This window comes from Patiria miniata, unplaced genomic scaffold, assembly GCF_015706575.1.
Source record: "Patiria miniata isolate m_02_andy unplaced genomic scaffold, ASM1570657v1 HiC_scaffold_30, whole genome shotgun sequence".
Lineage (NCBI taxonomy): Eukaryota > Metazoa > Echinodermata > Asteroidea > Valvatida > Asterinidae > Patiria > Patiria miniata.
Window position 1 is genome coordinate 2,891,445 of NW_024037070.1, and position 19,256 is coordinate 2,910,700.

General features: G+C 39.6%; 1 protein-coding gene across 1 annotated transcript in view; it reads left to right on the top strand.

Moving 5' to 3' along the window:
* The window catches only part of LOC119739213 (large neutral amino acids transporter small subunit 1-like), a 31,022-nt gene extending 11,783 nt beyond the window's left edge, over positions 1-19,239 (top strand). The window contains exons 3-11 of the mRNA XM_038214064.1: positions 5,341-5,466; positions 6,589-6,688; positions 7,216-7,260; positions 7,411-7,534; positions 10,805-10,908; positions 11,604-11,700; positions 12,309-12,458; positions 16,140-16,317; positions 16,939-19,239. Coding sequence (XP_038069992.1) covers positions 5,341-5,466; positions 6,589-6,688; positions 7,216-7,260; positions 7,411-7,534; positions 10,805-10,908; positions 11,604-11,700; positions 12,309-12,458; positions 16,140-16,317; positions 16,939-17,003 — 989 coding nt within the window. The 3' untranslated portion in view covers positions 17,004-19,239. The remainder of the gene's footprint in view (positions 1-5,340; positions 5,467-6,588; positions 6,689-7,215; positions 7,261-7,410; positions 7,535-10,804; positions 10,909-11,603; positions 11,701-12,308; positions 12,459-16,139; positions 16,318-16,938) is intronic.
* Positions 19,240-19,256: the final 17 nt, after the last annotated feature.

Below are 19,256 nucleotides of genomic sequence, written 5' to 3' on the forward strand. Positions count from 1 at the left end.
CATGTGAAAGAAAAATTGATGAAAATTATAAAACAGGTTAAAATATGATATAGGTCAATAAGCTAGGCTTTTACCGCACAATTCGTAACACACCATTACGTTGATAATTGCAAGTATTGGGAATTTGGGATACAATGCGGATTCGTATTCCGCTTGATTAAATTTTTAAGGAACAAAAGATACAATTCTCCTTTCAGATTTTTAAACATCCGTTTTGAAATGCATTTTTATTGGAGAGTATGCTAGGCTGAATTGTAAATGCTGACCATGTACATGTACCACGGGACATTATTAAAACAAAATCTGACCAATGAGCAGACGCAGACTCGTGACTCGGACTCGGACTCGAGTCCGACTCGAGTCACATTTTTAGTGACTCGGACTCGGACTCGAGTCACTTTGACTTACGACTCGGACTCGGGGCTACGGACTCGGACTTGGACTCGAACTGACTTGTGACTCGACGGAAATTACCGCACTGCACACGCACACATACATAGAAGTCTAACAAAAGATATTTGAAACACCTGAACTTTAATTGCATAAGTTAGGACAATACCAGTTTCGTCTGAATTGCCTTTATAACTGTTTTTGCAAATGAACTCCTCATTTCCAGAGAACATTCCAGAGAAAAGCTGTGGGGAAAAATGGAAATTTACAGGACCTGAAATGTACGTATTTCCAATACTATATCAAAGGTGACTCTGAATCTCTGAATTCCATAAAATGTACGTTTTTCCAATAATGTTAGAGGTGATTCGTGACTCGGACTTGGACTCGACCTTTGTGACTCGTGACTCGGACTCGACCTGGAGGACTCGGACTTGGACTCGAGAAATGTGACTCGGACTTGGACTTGGACTCGATGTTTCATGACTCGAATACAAGTCTGCCAATGAGAGGTTACCAGTTCCCTCAAAATAGAGCAAACGAGAACACCGGCCGTGTTATGGCTTCAGGGTGCAGGCAAGTGAATCAATTGCCATAAACCCCAATGACAAATGCCCTCACTTCAAACGATCACGACAAATACTCGCAACTCTCCAATGTGTTTGAGACACACATCAAACTGAAACTTATTTCACCATCTTTCACTTTCTGGTCCATTTGGGGGGTTTATAATGTCTTAAAATTTTACTACAAAGATGATCACCCCTAAAAGTTACCCGAAGGTCCGTCGCCATTTTGAAAAATGATTCCTCTATTGGAAAAAAGAGTAAATTTTAGGGCTAATAGAGAATTTGAGGGCATGTCAATCGTGATTTGCCCCACGCAGGAGATTTAGGGCCTTTTTACTTGCCTGCAGTACCTGTACCGTACCTGATGTGACATGGGTGGGTGTCAGCAGGGTGTAAGGATGTAGACTGTCTGGTGCCAGTAAGGTAAAAACAGGAAGAACGGCGCTGTGGAATAAACCAAAACGACAACAAAAGACGGCATATGAGAAAGTTCAATCCAATTTAGAAGTTAACAAACTAGAAAACATCTGTCAAATTTCGAGGCTTTGTTTGTTTTTTAAGACGTCCATTAAAATTTAATTGTGCGCTCAACTGATCATAGTATTTCTCTCCAATTAATTAAATCTGCCCAAATGGTCGGATCACACAATGATCTTTTTCCTTTATTCTTGAATTTTCTTTGTCTCCAAAATCCACTTGTCTGTCAAATACAAATTCTACGTGTTTCCAAAGAAACAAGAAAGTAGCGGAAGTACTAGCAGTGTGCCTTCGGAGTTTTCCGTTGTCATTTCCGTAATACAACTCGCTATCAATGCCCCCGAGAGAAGGGGTGAAGAAATAAATGATCTATTGGAAGAGATCGGGAAGGATAAAAAGGAATGGAGTAAAATGTTCATGCAACGGAAAACATTACATAACGTGCAGAAGTTTCCAACTTTCACTCGGGGGTTACACACTGAGTATACAGTGTTTATACGTCGGTGAAGGGCAAAACCTAATTTGATTTACATCACCGCAACGCAAAAATCCCCTCACAAAGTATCACGTCCCATTTGAGGTCTTATGAAGAGGTTGCCTTTGACCATCATGTTCATAACTGGCAAAAGCTAGCCGGAAGAAAGAAATCTGGTGTATAAATGAAATAATTTATGGCCAGGTATTATTCTGGCCTGTGGCGTCACAGATCAGTGAGAATATACATGGACGCAGGGGCGGGAATTTTTTGTTTCATTTCCCGCGGGCAAAATTGGCTTGCAGCCAAGATTCACAACCAGACATGTGGGTTGTGCATGCATGTGTTTCGTCAATGAACTGATCACACGCGTGCCGTGCGTGGACAGGTAATGATGTACAGTGTATAATAATTTTTAATATACAGCCAGTCTGTCGTTTTGTCCGTAGTGTTGATTTCTGCATTGAGTGAACAATATTCTGATGCATTTTGGATGTTTAATTAGTACCTCCAATTTGTGTTGGTGATTCCGAACGCAAAGCTAATTCAAAGTACATGTAGTAGAAGGTAGATTTATTCTCTCTGGCGCAGTTCGGGCTGTTCTGTACTTCAGTGGGCCTGACGTCGATTTCGACTTTTTGGTCGCTTTTTGCCGAGAGGCTGTATCATTGGCGGCAGGTGGAACCTGAAATACGTTTCGATCTCCGGGGGTCGGGGGAAAAACAAGCTTGGATTAGGTCGCCAAAACGCCGCCATGGAGTAGTAAATAAACCGCAGCCAGCCTCTGGATCAATACTTCTTAGTGGTAACAAACTCTTCTACTGATGATGGAGGAGGAAGATTGCTTCGTGTATCAACTGCCTCGCCTCCGGGCGGCGCGCTCGTGACGTCATCGCGACCCTGCCATTCATAGATGAATGATTCCCTTATATGGTGTTTCATTCACTGCCATCGTCGTGAAAGCAATTTGCAGCTGCCTATATCTGTGTTTTTACGATGATGTTTAGAATCTCACCTCGGCGTCATTAAATCGAAGGGAAATTGCTTGCTTGTTTACATGATAATGCCACCACCTTGACAATAATGAAATCTACAGCAAAGACACAATCTAAACTCAGTTCGATCATGGAGGTAGGAAACTCCATGGTTCCATTGAGTGTATGAAGAATACGACTCTAGTTAATGGCTTTGCATTGTCGATAATGCAAAAACGTTTAACATTTTGATACGTACATGTTTCCATGGTTACAGAATCATGCATGATTCATGTAAACAGTTACAGAATGCATGCATGATTCTAAAGGGACAAGCGGTGGAACATTCAGTGAGGCAAATGCAATACTTTCCAGCTCCCAAATCCAGTTGTACTGATAAATTCTGATTCCCATTGATCCATATTTTGTTACTTTACTACAAACAACTTCAGACGTTTCGATAATAAATGGAACCAAAATTATTTTATGTGCCAGTGAATTCTTGTGATCGATACAAACTGCTTAAATATTAAACATTAAAGTGAATTGATAATTTGCAAGTTTCTATTTTATTTACTGATAAACCTATTCGTGAATTTTGACCAACTCATTTGTCATAATTTTCATTGAAAGATAAATGACAAATTTGACAAATATGTATTTATTGTTCTTTCTTTCACAAGGTCAAGTCCAAAATAATAAAATAAGATGAACTTGTCATACATCGCTTGTCCAATTTTGTCTAGTTTGATATAGATACAACTGTACAAAAATGCTACATTTGTACTTGAATTGATAACACAAAATTACCAGTAGTGACACTGAGTCACTTAATTCGGTTCTTTTCAGTTTTCTATTCAAATGTTTTCAATTTGAAAACTGCAACGATATAATTTGACTCTGAAAACGACATAATAGTTTGCAGTCCTCATTTGCTACATGTACCAAATAAAATCGCTGAAATTAGCTCTATAATGAAGCACACACAATTATCATTATGTAACAAATAAGTAGCCCTGATTAGCAGTGGTGTTTTATCAGCAAATAATTCTCAGGTGGACTCGTCAGTAAACGTCAAAAATAGCCAGAGATTTCTAGTTGTGTTTATTGTGAGGGAGGGTTGTACGTGTGTGGTAAATAATGAGCCACCTCTGTTAATTAATGTGGGGGCTGTTGGCTGGCGTTGGTCGTTTCTGAGAAGAATGGGTCATTAATTGCTTTACTGCCAGCAATGTAGTTGCAAGCAAGTAATAATTATATTTTTGTACCAATGTTTTTTTCCTACACTTACCTTCACAAATCCTACAAATTTCATCAAAAACATTTTTTTTTAATGATTTTGATTTTTTTAAAATGTATTTATTACATTTCTTTATCCAGGGTATGCCCAAATCGTTTATAAAATTATAATTTATTTCCATTGGGGCCCTGCATACATTACAAATTATTAAATGAAGTTAACCAAAACAAAATTCATAAGGAAAAAGTGCATTGGTGAAACAGACTTGGTATGTAAATACTTATAAAATACAAGTACTTAAGACGTATTTCACAAAGTTCATTTTAAACATGAAAGTATGAGGGTTGAGTTGCTAATATCAGGATGGGCGAAAACCTTGGGAAATTCTTATTTGGGAAAACCCCCCAAAATTACCGTATCGGATTTAATATGGCGGAACGCCCAGACATTTTACCTAAAATGAAATGTACCAAATTAGTAAGGGTTCAAATTAAGTACAAACAATTAATTTCCCTGGATTCTACTTCATCTGTTTTGAAATATTAACCTGTTGAATCTGAAATGATCCAACTGCGCACTTCTCCGATCATCGAGATCGAGCAGATTTGAGATATTATTGGAAAACGAACTGTTATTTAAAGGGAATATACAACATTTGCAAACATCGAAAAACAAAACTACCAAATGTTTACGAAATACCTTACTAGGATGTTGGTAAATGACAGTCTAAAGCATCCTGTAAAATTATGGCACCGGGTGTGAAGTCATTTTATAGAAAAGTTGTATTTTGAATAAATTTCCGGCCGACCAAATTTACCATTTTTTTCAGTCAAAATTGTGTTTGCTATTGGTTACATGTTCATGAACGGGTGCAGGCCAGCTAGACTGGTTCCCTTACCTTACAATTTTCCGGCATCTATGAATTGATCGATTTCATCTTTAGTGGAGTCCAGGAACCAGACTATTTGAACATATTTGTTTTTCTTGGTATTTCCAGCATTTCCGAACACAGAACCTCAAACATGTCAGTGTAACAATATTTGATCTGTTATACAAACCCCTCAAATAGTCCATTTCTGAAAATTACAGCAAAAGCCAATGATGTACATTCCCTTTAAGACCGCGCAAGTATTGGATAAAATGTTGCTGCATTCGGCAAGGTTACTCTCTCTAAGAAGGCCCGAGTTTAATGAAGAAACTCTGATTTCATTGCAGTGATCTTGACCTTTGTGAACTGCCTTAGCGTTAAGGCAGCAACCCGTGTCCAAGATGTCTTCACTGCTTCCAAGGTGATCGCCCTCCTCCTTATCATCGTCGCTGGCCTGGTCCACCTCTTCCTTGGTGAGTTGTAAGCAGGGTGCCCAGCCACTCTGGAAGTCAGGGAAAACCTTGAAAATGAGTTTCCAGTTTTCCAGTCAGGGAAAACTCAGGGAATTTGAGAAAAATGCCAAAGTAATCAGGGAAAACTTGGGGAATTTGACAGCGACCCAGAAGGGAAAGTTTTTCACCAGTTTGGTGTATGTGCGTCTCTGTTGCATATGGTGAGAAAGGATGGTTATAAGGGCAGAAGGGAGGTCATCGCTTGTCAACAAGTTGCCTGTGAATTATCCATATCTTACTTGCTCTGTTGCAACCAGTGACTTCACAGCAACCTTAAAGCAAAAAATATATTTCATGGAATTTTGGAAATTTCTCGGGGAAATTGGAGGGAAACCTCCGAAATTGTGTTTTCATAAAGTGCTGGGAACCCTGGGTAGTGAGTTTTAGTCCAAACTTTTACCAGACTTGGAGCCAGAACTTATACTGGCAAGTACATCAAGATAGTTTCTCATCCTGATAAACTCTTTCATGTGGCAATCTTTATTTGAATTTGTTATTAGGCATTTAAACAAATGACCACTGTTGACAGCTTAAGAAATTGCCCCCTCCCCAACAAACATTTCATAAAGTGACAAATAGGGTGGGGATGGGGAAAATTGTAATTCAAATGGCACAGATTTACAGGATGTTATTTGATACACTGCTCAGCAGGCGCGGATCCAGAGGGGGTTGGGGGGGGGGGTTTGGGGGTAAAAAAAACCCCCAAAAAACCATGACACCCCCAAAATAATTATACTGGTATAATGTCCCCCTGTTCAAAATACGGTACACCATTCTGTAATCTAGTGTTAATAATCATCAAATTTGAACAGTGCCCCCTATTGAAATATGGTACCAGCCCCCCCCCCCCCCCTCCAGTTTTTGATTTTACGGAGGCCAAGTGTCCGGAGAAAAAACCTGTGTACATTTTCAGATTTTTTGGCTGATTAAACCCCCCCCCCCCCCTGCGAAAATTCCTGGATCTGGCCCTGCTCAGTTAAATATATTTTTTAAATTTAAGAATAGGCTAGGGGTTTCCTTTTTTTTTATTAGAGTGAGAACGGTGGTTTGTCACTTTCTAAAATCTGTTGTCTTTTGATTTAGGTAACACCGAGAACTTTGAGAACTCCTTTGAAGGTTCTACCACAAGTGTTGGAGACATTGTGCTTGCCCTTTACTCTGGCCTGTTTGCCTACGGAGGATGGTGAGGGTTATCAGCCAGAAACAACCATGTTCCCTTAGTCTGACTTTCTGGGAACACGGAACTGTTAAACAGCAAAGCGATGTGTGGCTGTGTATCTTTCACCAAAAGCTTTTTTTTTTGGGGGGGGGGGTGGGGGAGATTAATAGCTTGTGCTGTTGCTAGGTCCACCACATGTGATTGTCCTTTTTGTGGGCATGCATTGCATTGTGGTCTAGCTGTTGCATTGTGTGTACCGCAGTTTATATAACTTAACATTCTCCTTTAACTTTTGGTATTGAACAGAAATGACAGAAGAATAGAATAATTTTTAAGTTGACTTGAAATAATAAACATCCAGATACGTGTAGTTTTAGTTGTAATAGTCTCAGAAATGCTTTTGACCACCGTGCAAGTAATACCACAGGCATTTCATGGCCATTTTAAAGTTGTCCAATGTGAAGCTGCATTCTGTGGAACCATACAGGGTATCCCGAAAAGAACTGCAAATTTGGTCAATTGTTTATTATATTTATTTGATTTTTCCACAGGAATTACCTGAACTTTGTTACAGAAGAGTTGGTCAATCCGTACAGGTAAGTTCAAAATCTGTTATTGTTTTCCATGAAATTCAGTTCAAAATTCATGTATTTTTATATTCCAGTTTGAAATGGAATCAATGCAGATTTTGCTGGAAAAACATGTTGATATTTTCCCGCCTTTTATATTTTTAAACATATTTACAGAAACCTTCCCCGTGCTATTGTCATCTCTGTTCCTTTGGTGATCGTTGTTTACGTCCTGGCCAACGTGGCATATTTTTCTGCTATGTCAACAGCAGAACTAACAGCCTCCAAAGCTGTAGCTGTGGTGAGTAAAACTTTACACTATTCGTAAAAAGTTATTCCAACCATACATTTATGGGTGCAATGAAAGATTGTAATAAACTGTAACTGCAAAAGAACAAAATAAGTGCAGTACGAAAAATTGCAATATGGTTGTGATCACGGAACGGTATGATACTTGGCCTGTGTATATGTGCATATCGTGTAAATATAATGTGTTTATAGGGTTAGCACAGAATGTTTGTGCCAGGGCTGTAGGCACCAAATGGTGATTGCCAATGTAAAATACTGCAGAGCCACAAAACTGGGCCAATTTTTGTGTGTGCACAATTTTGATATCTTTCCAAGTGCACAGTTGCGTTAACGATTGACTAAAATCACAACTTGAACATCCTGCTCTGCAAGCAGATTTAAGAATCAGCTAGTCATACCACACTTCCTATTCCTGTCTTCAGACCATCACAAAAACTCAGACAGAAACGAAGGAAACCCCATATTCCCAGCTAAATTGCACGGATGTACTTTGGATTGTAAACTTTGCGAATCGAACAGCTGGGGAATTTGCATTGTATTCAGATAGTCAGCCTATTTTGTCAGCTGATGTGGAGCGTGTATTTTTTTTCTTTGGACAATTGGGTCTGGACACACTATCAGTTTTTAGCCTACCCTGGCTGAACGATCAATTATATGATAAGGAACTTGAGTATGTACATTGTAATATTTTCGACAAGAGGAAGGTGGCACAAATTCAGGTTGGGCGCAGATTCCGATTTCTAAAACACGTCCTTGCAAAGAAGCATGAATTTGTTCTGCTTTGTGCATTGTATAGTTACAGTTCAGAGACAGCATTGTGCTTTCTGTGTTGCCATACAGAGTATCCTGAATTTGCATTGCTTCGGTTGTTGCGTCCTTTCTCAGCAGTGTACAATAAACATTAAGAAATGCCTAAATAACCCATGTAACGTTTTCTTGGTTAACTAATGCTTTACACCTTGATATTTCACAGCCAGTGTTCAAGGGAATATACAACATTTGCAAACATCAAAAAATAAAACTACCAAGTTTTTACGAAATACCCTACTAGGATGTTGGTAAATGACAGTCTAAAGCATCCTGTAAAATTATGGCACCTGGTGTCAAGTCATTTTCAAGAAAATTGTATTTTTGTATACATTTCCAACGGTGGTCGGCCGACCACCTTTGGAAAAACCTAACTATTTTTCAACTACTGCTCCAAATTTACAATTTTTTTCATCCAAATTTTGTTTGCTATTGGTTACATGTTCATAAATGGGTGCAGGCCAGCTAGGCTGGTTCTCTTACCTTACAATTTTCCGACATCTATAAATTGATCCATTTTATCCTTAGTGGAGTCAGGGAACCAGACTACTTAAACAATTTTTGTTTTTCTTGGTTTTCAAGCATTTTCAAACACAAAACCTCAAACATGTCACTTAAACAATAGAGTATTATACTAACCCCTCAAATAGTTCATTTCTGAAAATTACAGCAAAAGCCAATGATGTACATTCCCTTTCAGTTTACTTTACCAAGTACTGTATTATATAAACTGTAAACAAAAAAAGCTATGACACTTTGCTGTTAAGTGTTATTGTTGTCTAGTATAGCTGTTAAAGGGGTGGAAAGGGGTGGAAAGCTACTTATTCTTGTCAGTTGAATGTAAAGTTCAGAACAAATGGCAAGGAGAAAAAAAACAATTCTTTAAATTCCGCAAACCTTTTCAAAGATTTCTGAAATGGAGAATGTAAAGTTTCGCTAACACCATATAAATAACATCTCTTGAGTTTTGTGGTTCTGAGAAGAACCACTTGTTTTAACCGGACGTTTCGAACAGTGTGCTCTGTTTGTCATCTGGAGACAGCTGGACTCATGCTCATATATAGTGGAGGCTTGGATTCAGTCCAGGGGGATTAGTTAAGGGAAAGGGTTGCCATGGTAATACCAAGGTTACATATAGGGGCATTCAAAGGGTATTTATCCATTTCAGCATCTCATTTGTGCATACAAAGCAGGAGGTTCTTTAAGTTTCATTTTATCAAATCACATTCAAATGCCACAATGTTACAAAATACCCTGCTTGATTGTAAGTAAATAATATTATGAAGCATTCTGCGAAATCGTAGGGCCTGGTTATAGTATGCTGTCGTTCTAAAGAAAATACAAACTTCGGATCTGTACCAATAATGGTTCAGACCGAATTATCGCTGTGAAAAAAAAACGGCTTTTTTTCACATACTACATCTGTTAACAGCTGCGAGACACTCAGCCAGCTATTGATTTCATGCTTATGCTCTGGTAAGCTAAGTACAAAAGTGGAAAGTTTTAAGTTTTTAATTTTTGTTGGGGTAGTTTGGTTCTTGAGTGACATTGGCCATGAGCAGTTTAAAGTGTCTGTTCAAGTTTTGGTTGCCATGACTGTTAGACTGGCATATGTTGCTTGGCATTGTCGTCATTGTTGGAAGATTATAGCCTGAAGCCACCAGGAAACCATTGTAGGGTGTTGTCTTCAACATATTGTACGGTTTGGTCTGTTCCCATGTTCACAATTGCGTGTGGATGGTTTGTGTAGATGGTGTTCCGTGTTGGCAAAGTCCGGAATCCGGATCCTGTTGAGAACTGTCCAATGTTTACCGCATCTTTCTAGAGCATGTGAGCCAAAACGTACGGGGCGAATCTGGCTTTATCAGAGTTGGGTACTCTGTATCAATTAGTGGCATCTGTATCAATTAGCGACATCATTATTACCCTGCTCATTGGCCAATGAAACATCCCCAAGACAATCTCAGCTCCCTTTATATACAGCTCGATGCAGCCAGTTCGGTGCAAAGCAGCAAAAATCAATCACAATAACCATCTCTACCCCCACAGGTACCCATTTAGAAGCAAAGTGCCTTGCCCATACAACACAACCCCAGGCTAGACTCGAACCCACCATCGGCAGAATTACCCACAGACCACAAATTCAATGCTCCAGACCACGAGGCCAAGGCACTCTTCCTTCACACACTTTATCGCTTTGCTAACTATTCGCTCATGTTCCCCAATTTCACCACAATCTTTTAAAAAGGTATCCTTCCCCTTGTAACTTTCAGATGGAATTTTTCAGAAGTACTTTTTGGCAACCTGATCTGAAATTTTTACTAAGTTAAACTAATTGTCAGAAATTTGGGATATTGCTTTGTTACTATTGCAAGAATAGTTTGGCTTTCCCAAGTAGTGCAAGCTGATGTTTGACTGATGTGTTTCGTCTTTTCTCCTTTTCTCCTTTTCTTAGACCTTTGGTTTCAAGCTTCTTGGTCCCATGGCCTGGATCATGCCTGTCGCTGTTGCCTTGTCGACCTTCGGTGGGGTCAATGGCCTTCTGTTGACTGGATCTCGGTAAGACGAATTCAATTTGAGCTTATTTCCCCAGGTAACCATCCTAGATCCTTCAAACACCTTGGTGTTCTGGAAGATATGGCAGGATTGAGGGAGGAAGAGCCAAGTAACATACTTCTTGAATGAGTAGTAAAGCTTTTTATTCAAAGTTCCAAAGGAGTTAAAGTTACACTCATAAAGATGTAACGCACTGTATTCCGAGCTTTTGATTTACGACAAACTCTAACGAGAAAAGAAAATAAGTTTTCAAGTAAAATTGTGTTCGTTGTACTTCACTAGTGTATGCTAAAAATTTACTGGCAATCATAATAAGAGTTAGACAGTAGACAAATAATGAATGTTTATGAGTGCAGTGGTAAGAATAATTTCATGTGGTGACAGATAGAATGATGGCCTCGTGGAATGGAACATTCCATCTGTCACCTCATGAAATTATTCTTTCCTTTGCGCGAATGTGAAACATTCATTAAATGTTTTATACAGTGCCTGAATATTGTGACTGCAATGGAACTTCTATTAATTAGTTACAGTGGAATGGGACTTCTAGTTTTGTTGTGTGGCCGGGCCGTGGGTTGGAATGAATATTCATGACGTGATCAATAACCCACCAATCAGACGTTCTGTAATGCAGACTATTTGACCCTAATATGGCACCTGAAGGTTTTAACTTTTCGATACCTATTTTGTCTGTCTAGGATATACTTTGTGGGTGCTCGTAATGGCCACCTCCCCGAGGCTTTAGCTATGATCAGCGTCCGCTGGAAGACACCCATGCCTTCCCTTATCCTCACTGTGAGTACATAGACAGACATCATCAGATTGCTGTGTAGATTTAAGATCAGACATTGTTCTTCCTGATACTTTGGAGATGAAATGATCTTACCTAAGTGTACCAAGCCATTGTAAAATTCCCCCTCCCCCCTCCCCCAAGGATAAGTGACAGCAATCCCCTGGTTGTACTCAGAAACAATATAACTATTAAAAAAATGTTGGTACAAATATTTGTTTAAACAATAAGCATGTGTTGGTATGCATACAAGTTGATGTACATGTATGATGATCATGAGTTTGTTTCTGCATTCAATAGGGGACGTTGAACAATAGAGGACAATAGGGTCCCCAATTCCTGAAGGTCCCCAATTTGGCGATCATGTACAAAACATATGGGAGGTCTTCCTAAAAAGTTAATGTACGGACAAAAGAGGGACGATAGGGGGTCCCGAGTGCAGGCAAATACACACTTCTCTGAGTTGGTCTGGTGTCTTTAGCTTACACACTCCCTACCCGAAATCGTGCATTCTGGCCTGCACCTTAAAACAACAATAGGAAAAGGAAATTGGACTTGATCGACAGAAAACCATGAATTTCTAAGATCTTGACATGCCTCCTTTATTTTGCAGTGCTGTCTGACCCTGCTGTACATGCCTGCGCAGAACATCATTCAGTTGATTAACTACTTCAGCTTTGTCACCTGGCTGGCGACCGGTAGCGCCATCGCTGGGCAGCTGTTCCTTCGCTGGAAACGACCAGAAATGGCTAGGCCTGTCAAGGTAAGATTAAGCTTTAAGTCTCAATTCTGTGGGACGTTCAACTCTGTCTATTTGGAGCCCTTATTTATGTTATGTTCAAAACATCATCCGTGCAATACAAGAAAATGGACTGTCGTAAAATAATTTGTTTTACAATCCTTTAACCCGAACGTACCTGAATCCATTAAAATCCATACCCCTGTTTTGGAGTATTTTGGTGGATTCAGGGTACCTCCATATTGAAAACAGGGGGATTTTGATGGATTCAGGATTGTAAGCCAAGTGGTACTACAGGATTTTGATGTATTCAGGGTACCTCCATACTGAGCAGTCACCAACACCACAATTCTTGTGCATGACACAATAGGTGGATTTTGGTGGATTCAGGATACTTTCTGGTAAAAGTGCTCAAGGGGTTAGGGTTAATATTGCACAAGTAAATGTGTCAACAAAACATCTGCTTCTAAACTTTTGTTTTAATTCCAAGTGTTCCCTCTGTATGTTATACCACCAGATTACTAAATGGTGCATCTTTTTAAAAGTTAGACATTTGCCAATCTTTTGTGGACCCTGTGTTCTACTGTACAGATATTCAAATTCAAATCACATGGTTTCACTTAATGATGAAAACGTTGAGGAAAAATCTGTTCCACAAGTAGAAAAAAGACTTTGAATCAAGACATCTTTTCCATGCCTTACATTTGTTGGCCAAAAATGATGACTTAAGTTGACCTGATTAAAATTGCACTCAATTCAGATCTTGTGTTATAATGAGTGCGGATCTCTGCACACCGGTAGCATTTTTTACACCTTAGTCTAGTAGAAACTTTGCAATTTTGAATGCCCTTGTGAGAAACCTTAAAAAAAGATTTATAGCAACAGTTGCTTGCGTTGTGACCTAGAAGCATGAACCTTGTACTGGTCTGTTCAAGGGGAATCATTTATGAAGCAAAATAAATTCTGATTCACCTTCAGAGATTGACAAGCAAATACAGTCGACTCCCGTTATAACGAGCTCGGTCATAACGATAACCCGGATGTAACGAGCACATTCTCCCAGTCCCGATCAATTTGTGTACATTACTATGGGGAAATATTTGGTACGACGATTTTTGGCCGACCCAATGCGAGGAAAAGCATTGTTCTCAACCCATTTACAACGACATCTTTTCAAAACTACGGGCATTGCAGCTTGTCAACGACAGACCTTTTGTCCCGAAACGGGTATCATGCTCCCGTCTTCCAATTCAAGCAACACACTTAAGCTTCACCCATCAATGTACCTTTGTAATGACTTCAACCCAACGTTATTTCATCTCGCCGATCTTTATAAATAAATTCAATGGGACTGTGATAATCGGCGCAGTGGACCGCTGGTCTAGTCGCTAATCCCCCGCTGCGGTTTCCCTTAGCATGACCAGGGTTTGAAGTTTGCTTACGACTGCGGTACCACGTTTCTAGATTATTACAAACGGACAATAGGGGGCGCTCAGGAGATAAGTGTTGACATTGTAAGGAATAGGCTTTAGTACTGCCGCCCGAACATCGGGTGCGTAATGATGACGACGAGGAGGAGGCGGCGGCGGAAGCAGAGGAGGTCCAGAAAGAACAACTAACTGTCCGGCAGTGCATCAACATGATGACTCAAGTGCAACACTTCCTTTGCACTCGGGCCAACATGACAGATGAGGTCTACCACAACGCAGCTGGCATCATGGACTACCTGTCAGAGGAGCAGCTTGGGACGAGCATCCAGAGGAGAATCACCGACTTTTTCCAGTAGAAAAGAACACAGCATCATAAAACAAACGGCTCTTTTCAGAGCCACCACAACTTCCAAAAAGAGATAATTCAGTCTGTCTTGAAAAAATAAAGTTTAAAACATACTGTGGTCCCCACCCCCAAAAAGGTTCATCCGAAGAAGAAAAAAATAAAAATCTTAAAACAAATAAAGAACCCCCTCCGGCCCCAGAAAAAACAATCCCAATGAAAACAGCTAGGTTTCCAAGAACTTCAAATGCCCCACCACATGTACAAATGTTAATCCGAAAGTACTGCTTTTGTTTATTTATTATTATTAACTTAAAAGAATCCCTCCAGAGAAACAATAATCACCAATTGCTGCGAAAAGTCAAAGTTCAATTACACATGGAGACACTTAAACCCGGAAGTAATATTAGCGCCCTCTCTTGCCCGATTCCAGCAAATGCAAAACGAAAGCAAAATGTCACTTGGCACGAATGTGCGCTATAGTTAACCGAAAAAATTACAATTTCAAAGAATCCCTTCAGAAACAATAATACCCAACTGCTCCAAAAGGTCAACAACAAAAAGTAAAGTTCCACATCTAAAGATCATTAAAACCTGGAAGTAATACATGTATTGGCGCCCTCTCTTGCCCGATTCCAGCAAATGCAAAATGAAAGCAAAATGTCGCTCGGCACGATTTGTGCGAGTGACCTACTTGCCTGATTCTCCTCAGCGATTCTTCTCAGCGATGATGCCTTTTCCTCCGGATTCAGGTCCGCAAATATTAAACAATGTTCCCTTAAAAAGGTATTTTATTTATTTCATTTATTCATCACCATCAGTTAAATATTTAATATACATTAACTCTTTCGCTACGGAATTAAATTTACCTTTTTCGTCCCAACTGGACGTAATTAAAAGCTGAAAATTCTGCCGAGCGTCGATGTGGGCGCCGCCATCTTTAAATGTATCTCCGTAAACAAACTGCTCACAATAACCAAAAGCGCACCCAGGCCAGACGGAGAGCCGCTGGCAGCGGCTGAAACTAGGGTCAGAGGTTATACAATATAAATTATGTAGATATGGCCCACGTCATGGGGATACCCTGTTTATTCATAGCGACGCAACCGAGCCGCTGCCAGCGGCTCTCCGTACGACCTGTACAATTTGTATGTGCCGCTGTCAGCGGCTCGCCGTAGCGAAAGAGTTAATAACAGACGTACATACCAACAAACGACTATCCTTTTCATGTCTTGCACGATTAAAACACGCGCGCACATGTACCGTACCTTGTGCACAACGAATGAGGAAAACTGCGCTCCGGTTTTAGCGAGGTTCCGGCTATAACGACAGTATTGTGAAAGTCCATCGGACCTCGTTATAACGGGAGTCGACTGTATAGTGAAAAAACTAATGTAGTCCTTCAGAAGTGTAGCTGTTTAATTTGGACAGTGAAAACAGTTCTTGAAGAATGATTTAAATGATTTTTGAAATGCCAGTAAATGCCTCTCCATGAACATGATGAACTTGAAATGATCTGTTAATGGCAGCACATTGCCACCTGGCTCCCAGAATGCAATGCACTAACGTATGACATCAATCAACTTGTATTCCTATGGGCTCCGTGCACAAGTCCCCCCTTAACGGTAAGAAAGGGAGAGTTGGGGGAAACCACTGGATGACGCGACACTCGAATGCCCTGCCGATGATGCCTGATGCTCATGCAAAGATGCCATGTGGCTTTGTGCACATTCAAAATAAAATAAGTTGTGCACACTTTGCGCCATGCCGTACGCACTCGGACCAGCATCTGCATGTGGCATTTCCCAACCGCTGAGCTCTTGAATGTGCCCTCTCTTGTTCAGAAACGGAGGTCGTGAAGTTCCTATCTAGCTCTTGGAACCAAGTCATATTTCAAGTGTATTTAAACCAAATCTCTGTGTCCCACACCAGGTTCCCATTGCCTTGCCTATCATCTTCTTGATCATGTGTCTGTTCCTGGTCATCATGGGTTTTGTAGCTGCACCGATTGACTGCCTGATTGGCTCCGCCATCATCTGCACAGGGTTCCCTGTCTATTTCTTTGGAGTCTACTGGACCAGCAAGCCGGACTGGCTCGTCAACTTTATACGTAAGTAACCTACAAAAACGCCCAAATTATGTACTTGCCACGATCATATTCTCAAAGTACATACTTACACCCCTCTCCACCAGCCACTCCAACCCCCCCCCCCCCCCCCCCCCCCCCCCCCCCCCCCCAAAAAAAGCTTTTCAATATTCCTTTCAATTTTGCCTTCTGTTTTTTTGGGGGGAACTGCATTTCTTCCAAATTCATTTAAATTAAGGAATATCACTCCAAAAAAACGCGAGCGTAAATTTCCATTCATAAATACCTAATGTTTACCCATTCCTATTGGTCAAGAGCCCGTCACGTGGCCGGTCTTAAACGGATGATAAAGACATGGTTGGTTGGTCTTAAACACTTTGCCAGTGTCACATGAAATTTGGACTCGTAAAACATTTGGTTTCATAACACATGAAGTAAAATTGTTGAAGAAAATGGTTGGCAACATCTAGTCTTTGACTTGTTTTGATTCCAGACTCCAACCGGTCTTAAACAGAGTGTTATAATACCTCCCAAATCCACATTTATGTTCTTACTAATTATTCAAAATTGTCTAATCAAATTCTAAAATCAATAAGCAATTTTTCATATTTTTTTCTCACAATTTTTTTCCTTTTTTATACGCAGATAATGCCACCTACAAGATGCAGAAATTCCTTGTCGTTGTTGCTGAGGAAAAGAAACTGGATTAACTTACCTTATCATGGGCGTCGCCAGGATTTTTCAGGGGAGGGTCAAAGCACATATTTCCCCCCAAATCATTGTACTTTCTCGAGCATATTCTCAATTTCTCATTTTTCAAGGGTGGGCGGGGGATATCTACCCATAAGCACCCGACCCCTATTTACACCCATGCATATGCCCATTTTGTTAAATGTGTATTAAATAAATAGTAAATATGGCTTCAAACCTCTTTTTCGTTTCTTTTCTTTTTCTTTTTTTTTCTTCCTTTGTTGTTGACATTTTTTCGGCTCTTGTGGAGGGGCGAGGGGCAAGCGCCCCCTTGCCCCATCCTGGCGACGCTCATGCGGGAAATGGTTGATTTTGGTGATTAAAAAACCCAGAATGAAATGTTGCGATTTATTGGTGCATTGTCTCTTTAATAGAAAAATGTTGCATTTCAAAGGCAAGTAGGGCGCTGGGAAGTGGAGGCTGTTTAAACCATCATAACATGTCTTAGATTCTTAGGTACAAAAATATCAACTGAACTTCAGGACTGGGTCAAGGACTTACAAATTCCAGTTTGTATACGTTTGTCTATGGTGTAAATTGAGGACACATGTGCAACATCATCGATGAATTGAGGAAAGGAACCAAATCGAGAGTTGTTGCAAACAAGTTTGAGTTTAAACAAAGGAAAAGGGAGGAGGAACAATAGAAAATACTCAATTTACACCATAAAGAAACGTGGGTGTGCGTGTGTGGACTTCTGAACACAAGATGTCCACATAAACCAGGTAGCAGCGACGTTGTGTGGATTTGCCCAGGTCCACACGGTGTTTCCCCCCCTCTGGAGTTTTGCAGAGGTTATTCTTAACTACTATTTTACCTTCTATTATTCCTTGTCTATTTCTCTGCAATGTATGGAAATAAATGTCTATTAAATTGAAAAATTGAACTATACGACAACAAAGGAATGTCCACACTAGGTATGTAACATAAACATGTATACTGTGTGTGTTCCATTTGGTTAACTGTAATAGTGCTGTCATATGAAAAGTAAGACTTAATTCTCAACCAAACTTGCTGACAATAATCTTTGGGTAGGAGACTTCAGATGAATTAAGATATTTGAGGTCAAAGGCCATCTAGGGTCAAATGAGGTCATTGTTGGTTTTGGTAAGGTACACTAAAAATTGTGCTTACTAACTGACTATAAACACTGCTAGCATGCCAGGGTGATCGCGCAGATTTAACTTGCCGTACTTCGTTTTTATAAATGATCTCAGGCCTGTGATGAACTTGTTAGTAGCAATTTTGGTTTGGATTGTGTTCATTTTTTGAGTTGCGTTGAGCATTTTTTAATTTATTTCTTTCTCTGTAGGGTAGTTTGGTTACCAAGTTAAGTGGAGTTAACTTCAAGTTATAAGGTGTCCGATTCAACTTTCATGTTGTTGGGATATGAGTGGGGTATACGACGATGTAATTCCAGTGCTGTGCAACATTTCTTAGGTTCTCTGTGTAGGAACTTAGTTAAGAAGGCAGTCTTTTCTGTAGACACAAAAACCGAGAAGGACATGTCATTTGTCATGGAGAGTATATCACTCATGGTTAAGGGTGCTTTATTACACTAGCATTTTTGTGTTTATGTTCAACATTTTGTTTATTATGCAGAACATCAAAAATTACGGAACACTAAACAGTACCGGTAATAAGCTGTTGATTTTATGTTCATTTTAGAAAATCATGGATTTTGTTATTGGAAATTTTGCAGCTGCGTGGAAGGAAAGGTGGTTTCTAAACTACTTTGATCCTTGAACTTGGAAAAATTTTTTTTGAAAATAATATCAAAATTTAATATTAAAATCAGATTTAATCTACCACGCCAATGACACACAAAAAAGTGTTCTCTTATCCTTTTTTTTAAGATTCAGATTTTAAAGGTTATTATTGTTTGTTTTACTCGCGTTTTTTTAAATTTTGGGAAGTGTCATCTTTAAGATTGTTTCGACGAGCTTCTGGAATTAACTTTAAAGTGAAGGTATTTTGAAATTGAAATATTTTTTTTCATGGATTTTGTTTTGTTTTCGTGGTGTAGGGATCGGGAAATATGTCTACTGTTTATTTTTAGTCATTTTGTAACATTAAAAAAGTGCATTATGGATGTACACTAGTTCCATAGTACATGTAACAGTATGTGTTTTTCCCAAGCAATAATGTATACTTGAATGGTGCGTTATAAGTGAAAGCAAAAAAAAAAAAAAAAAATTAGAAAGAATCAAAAA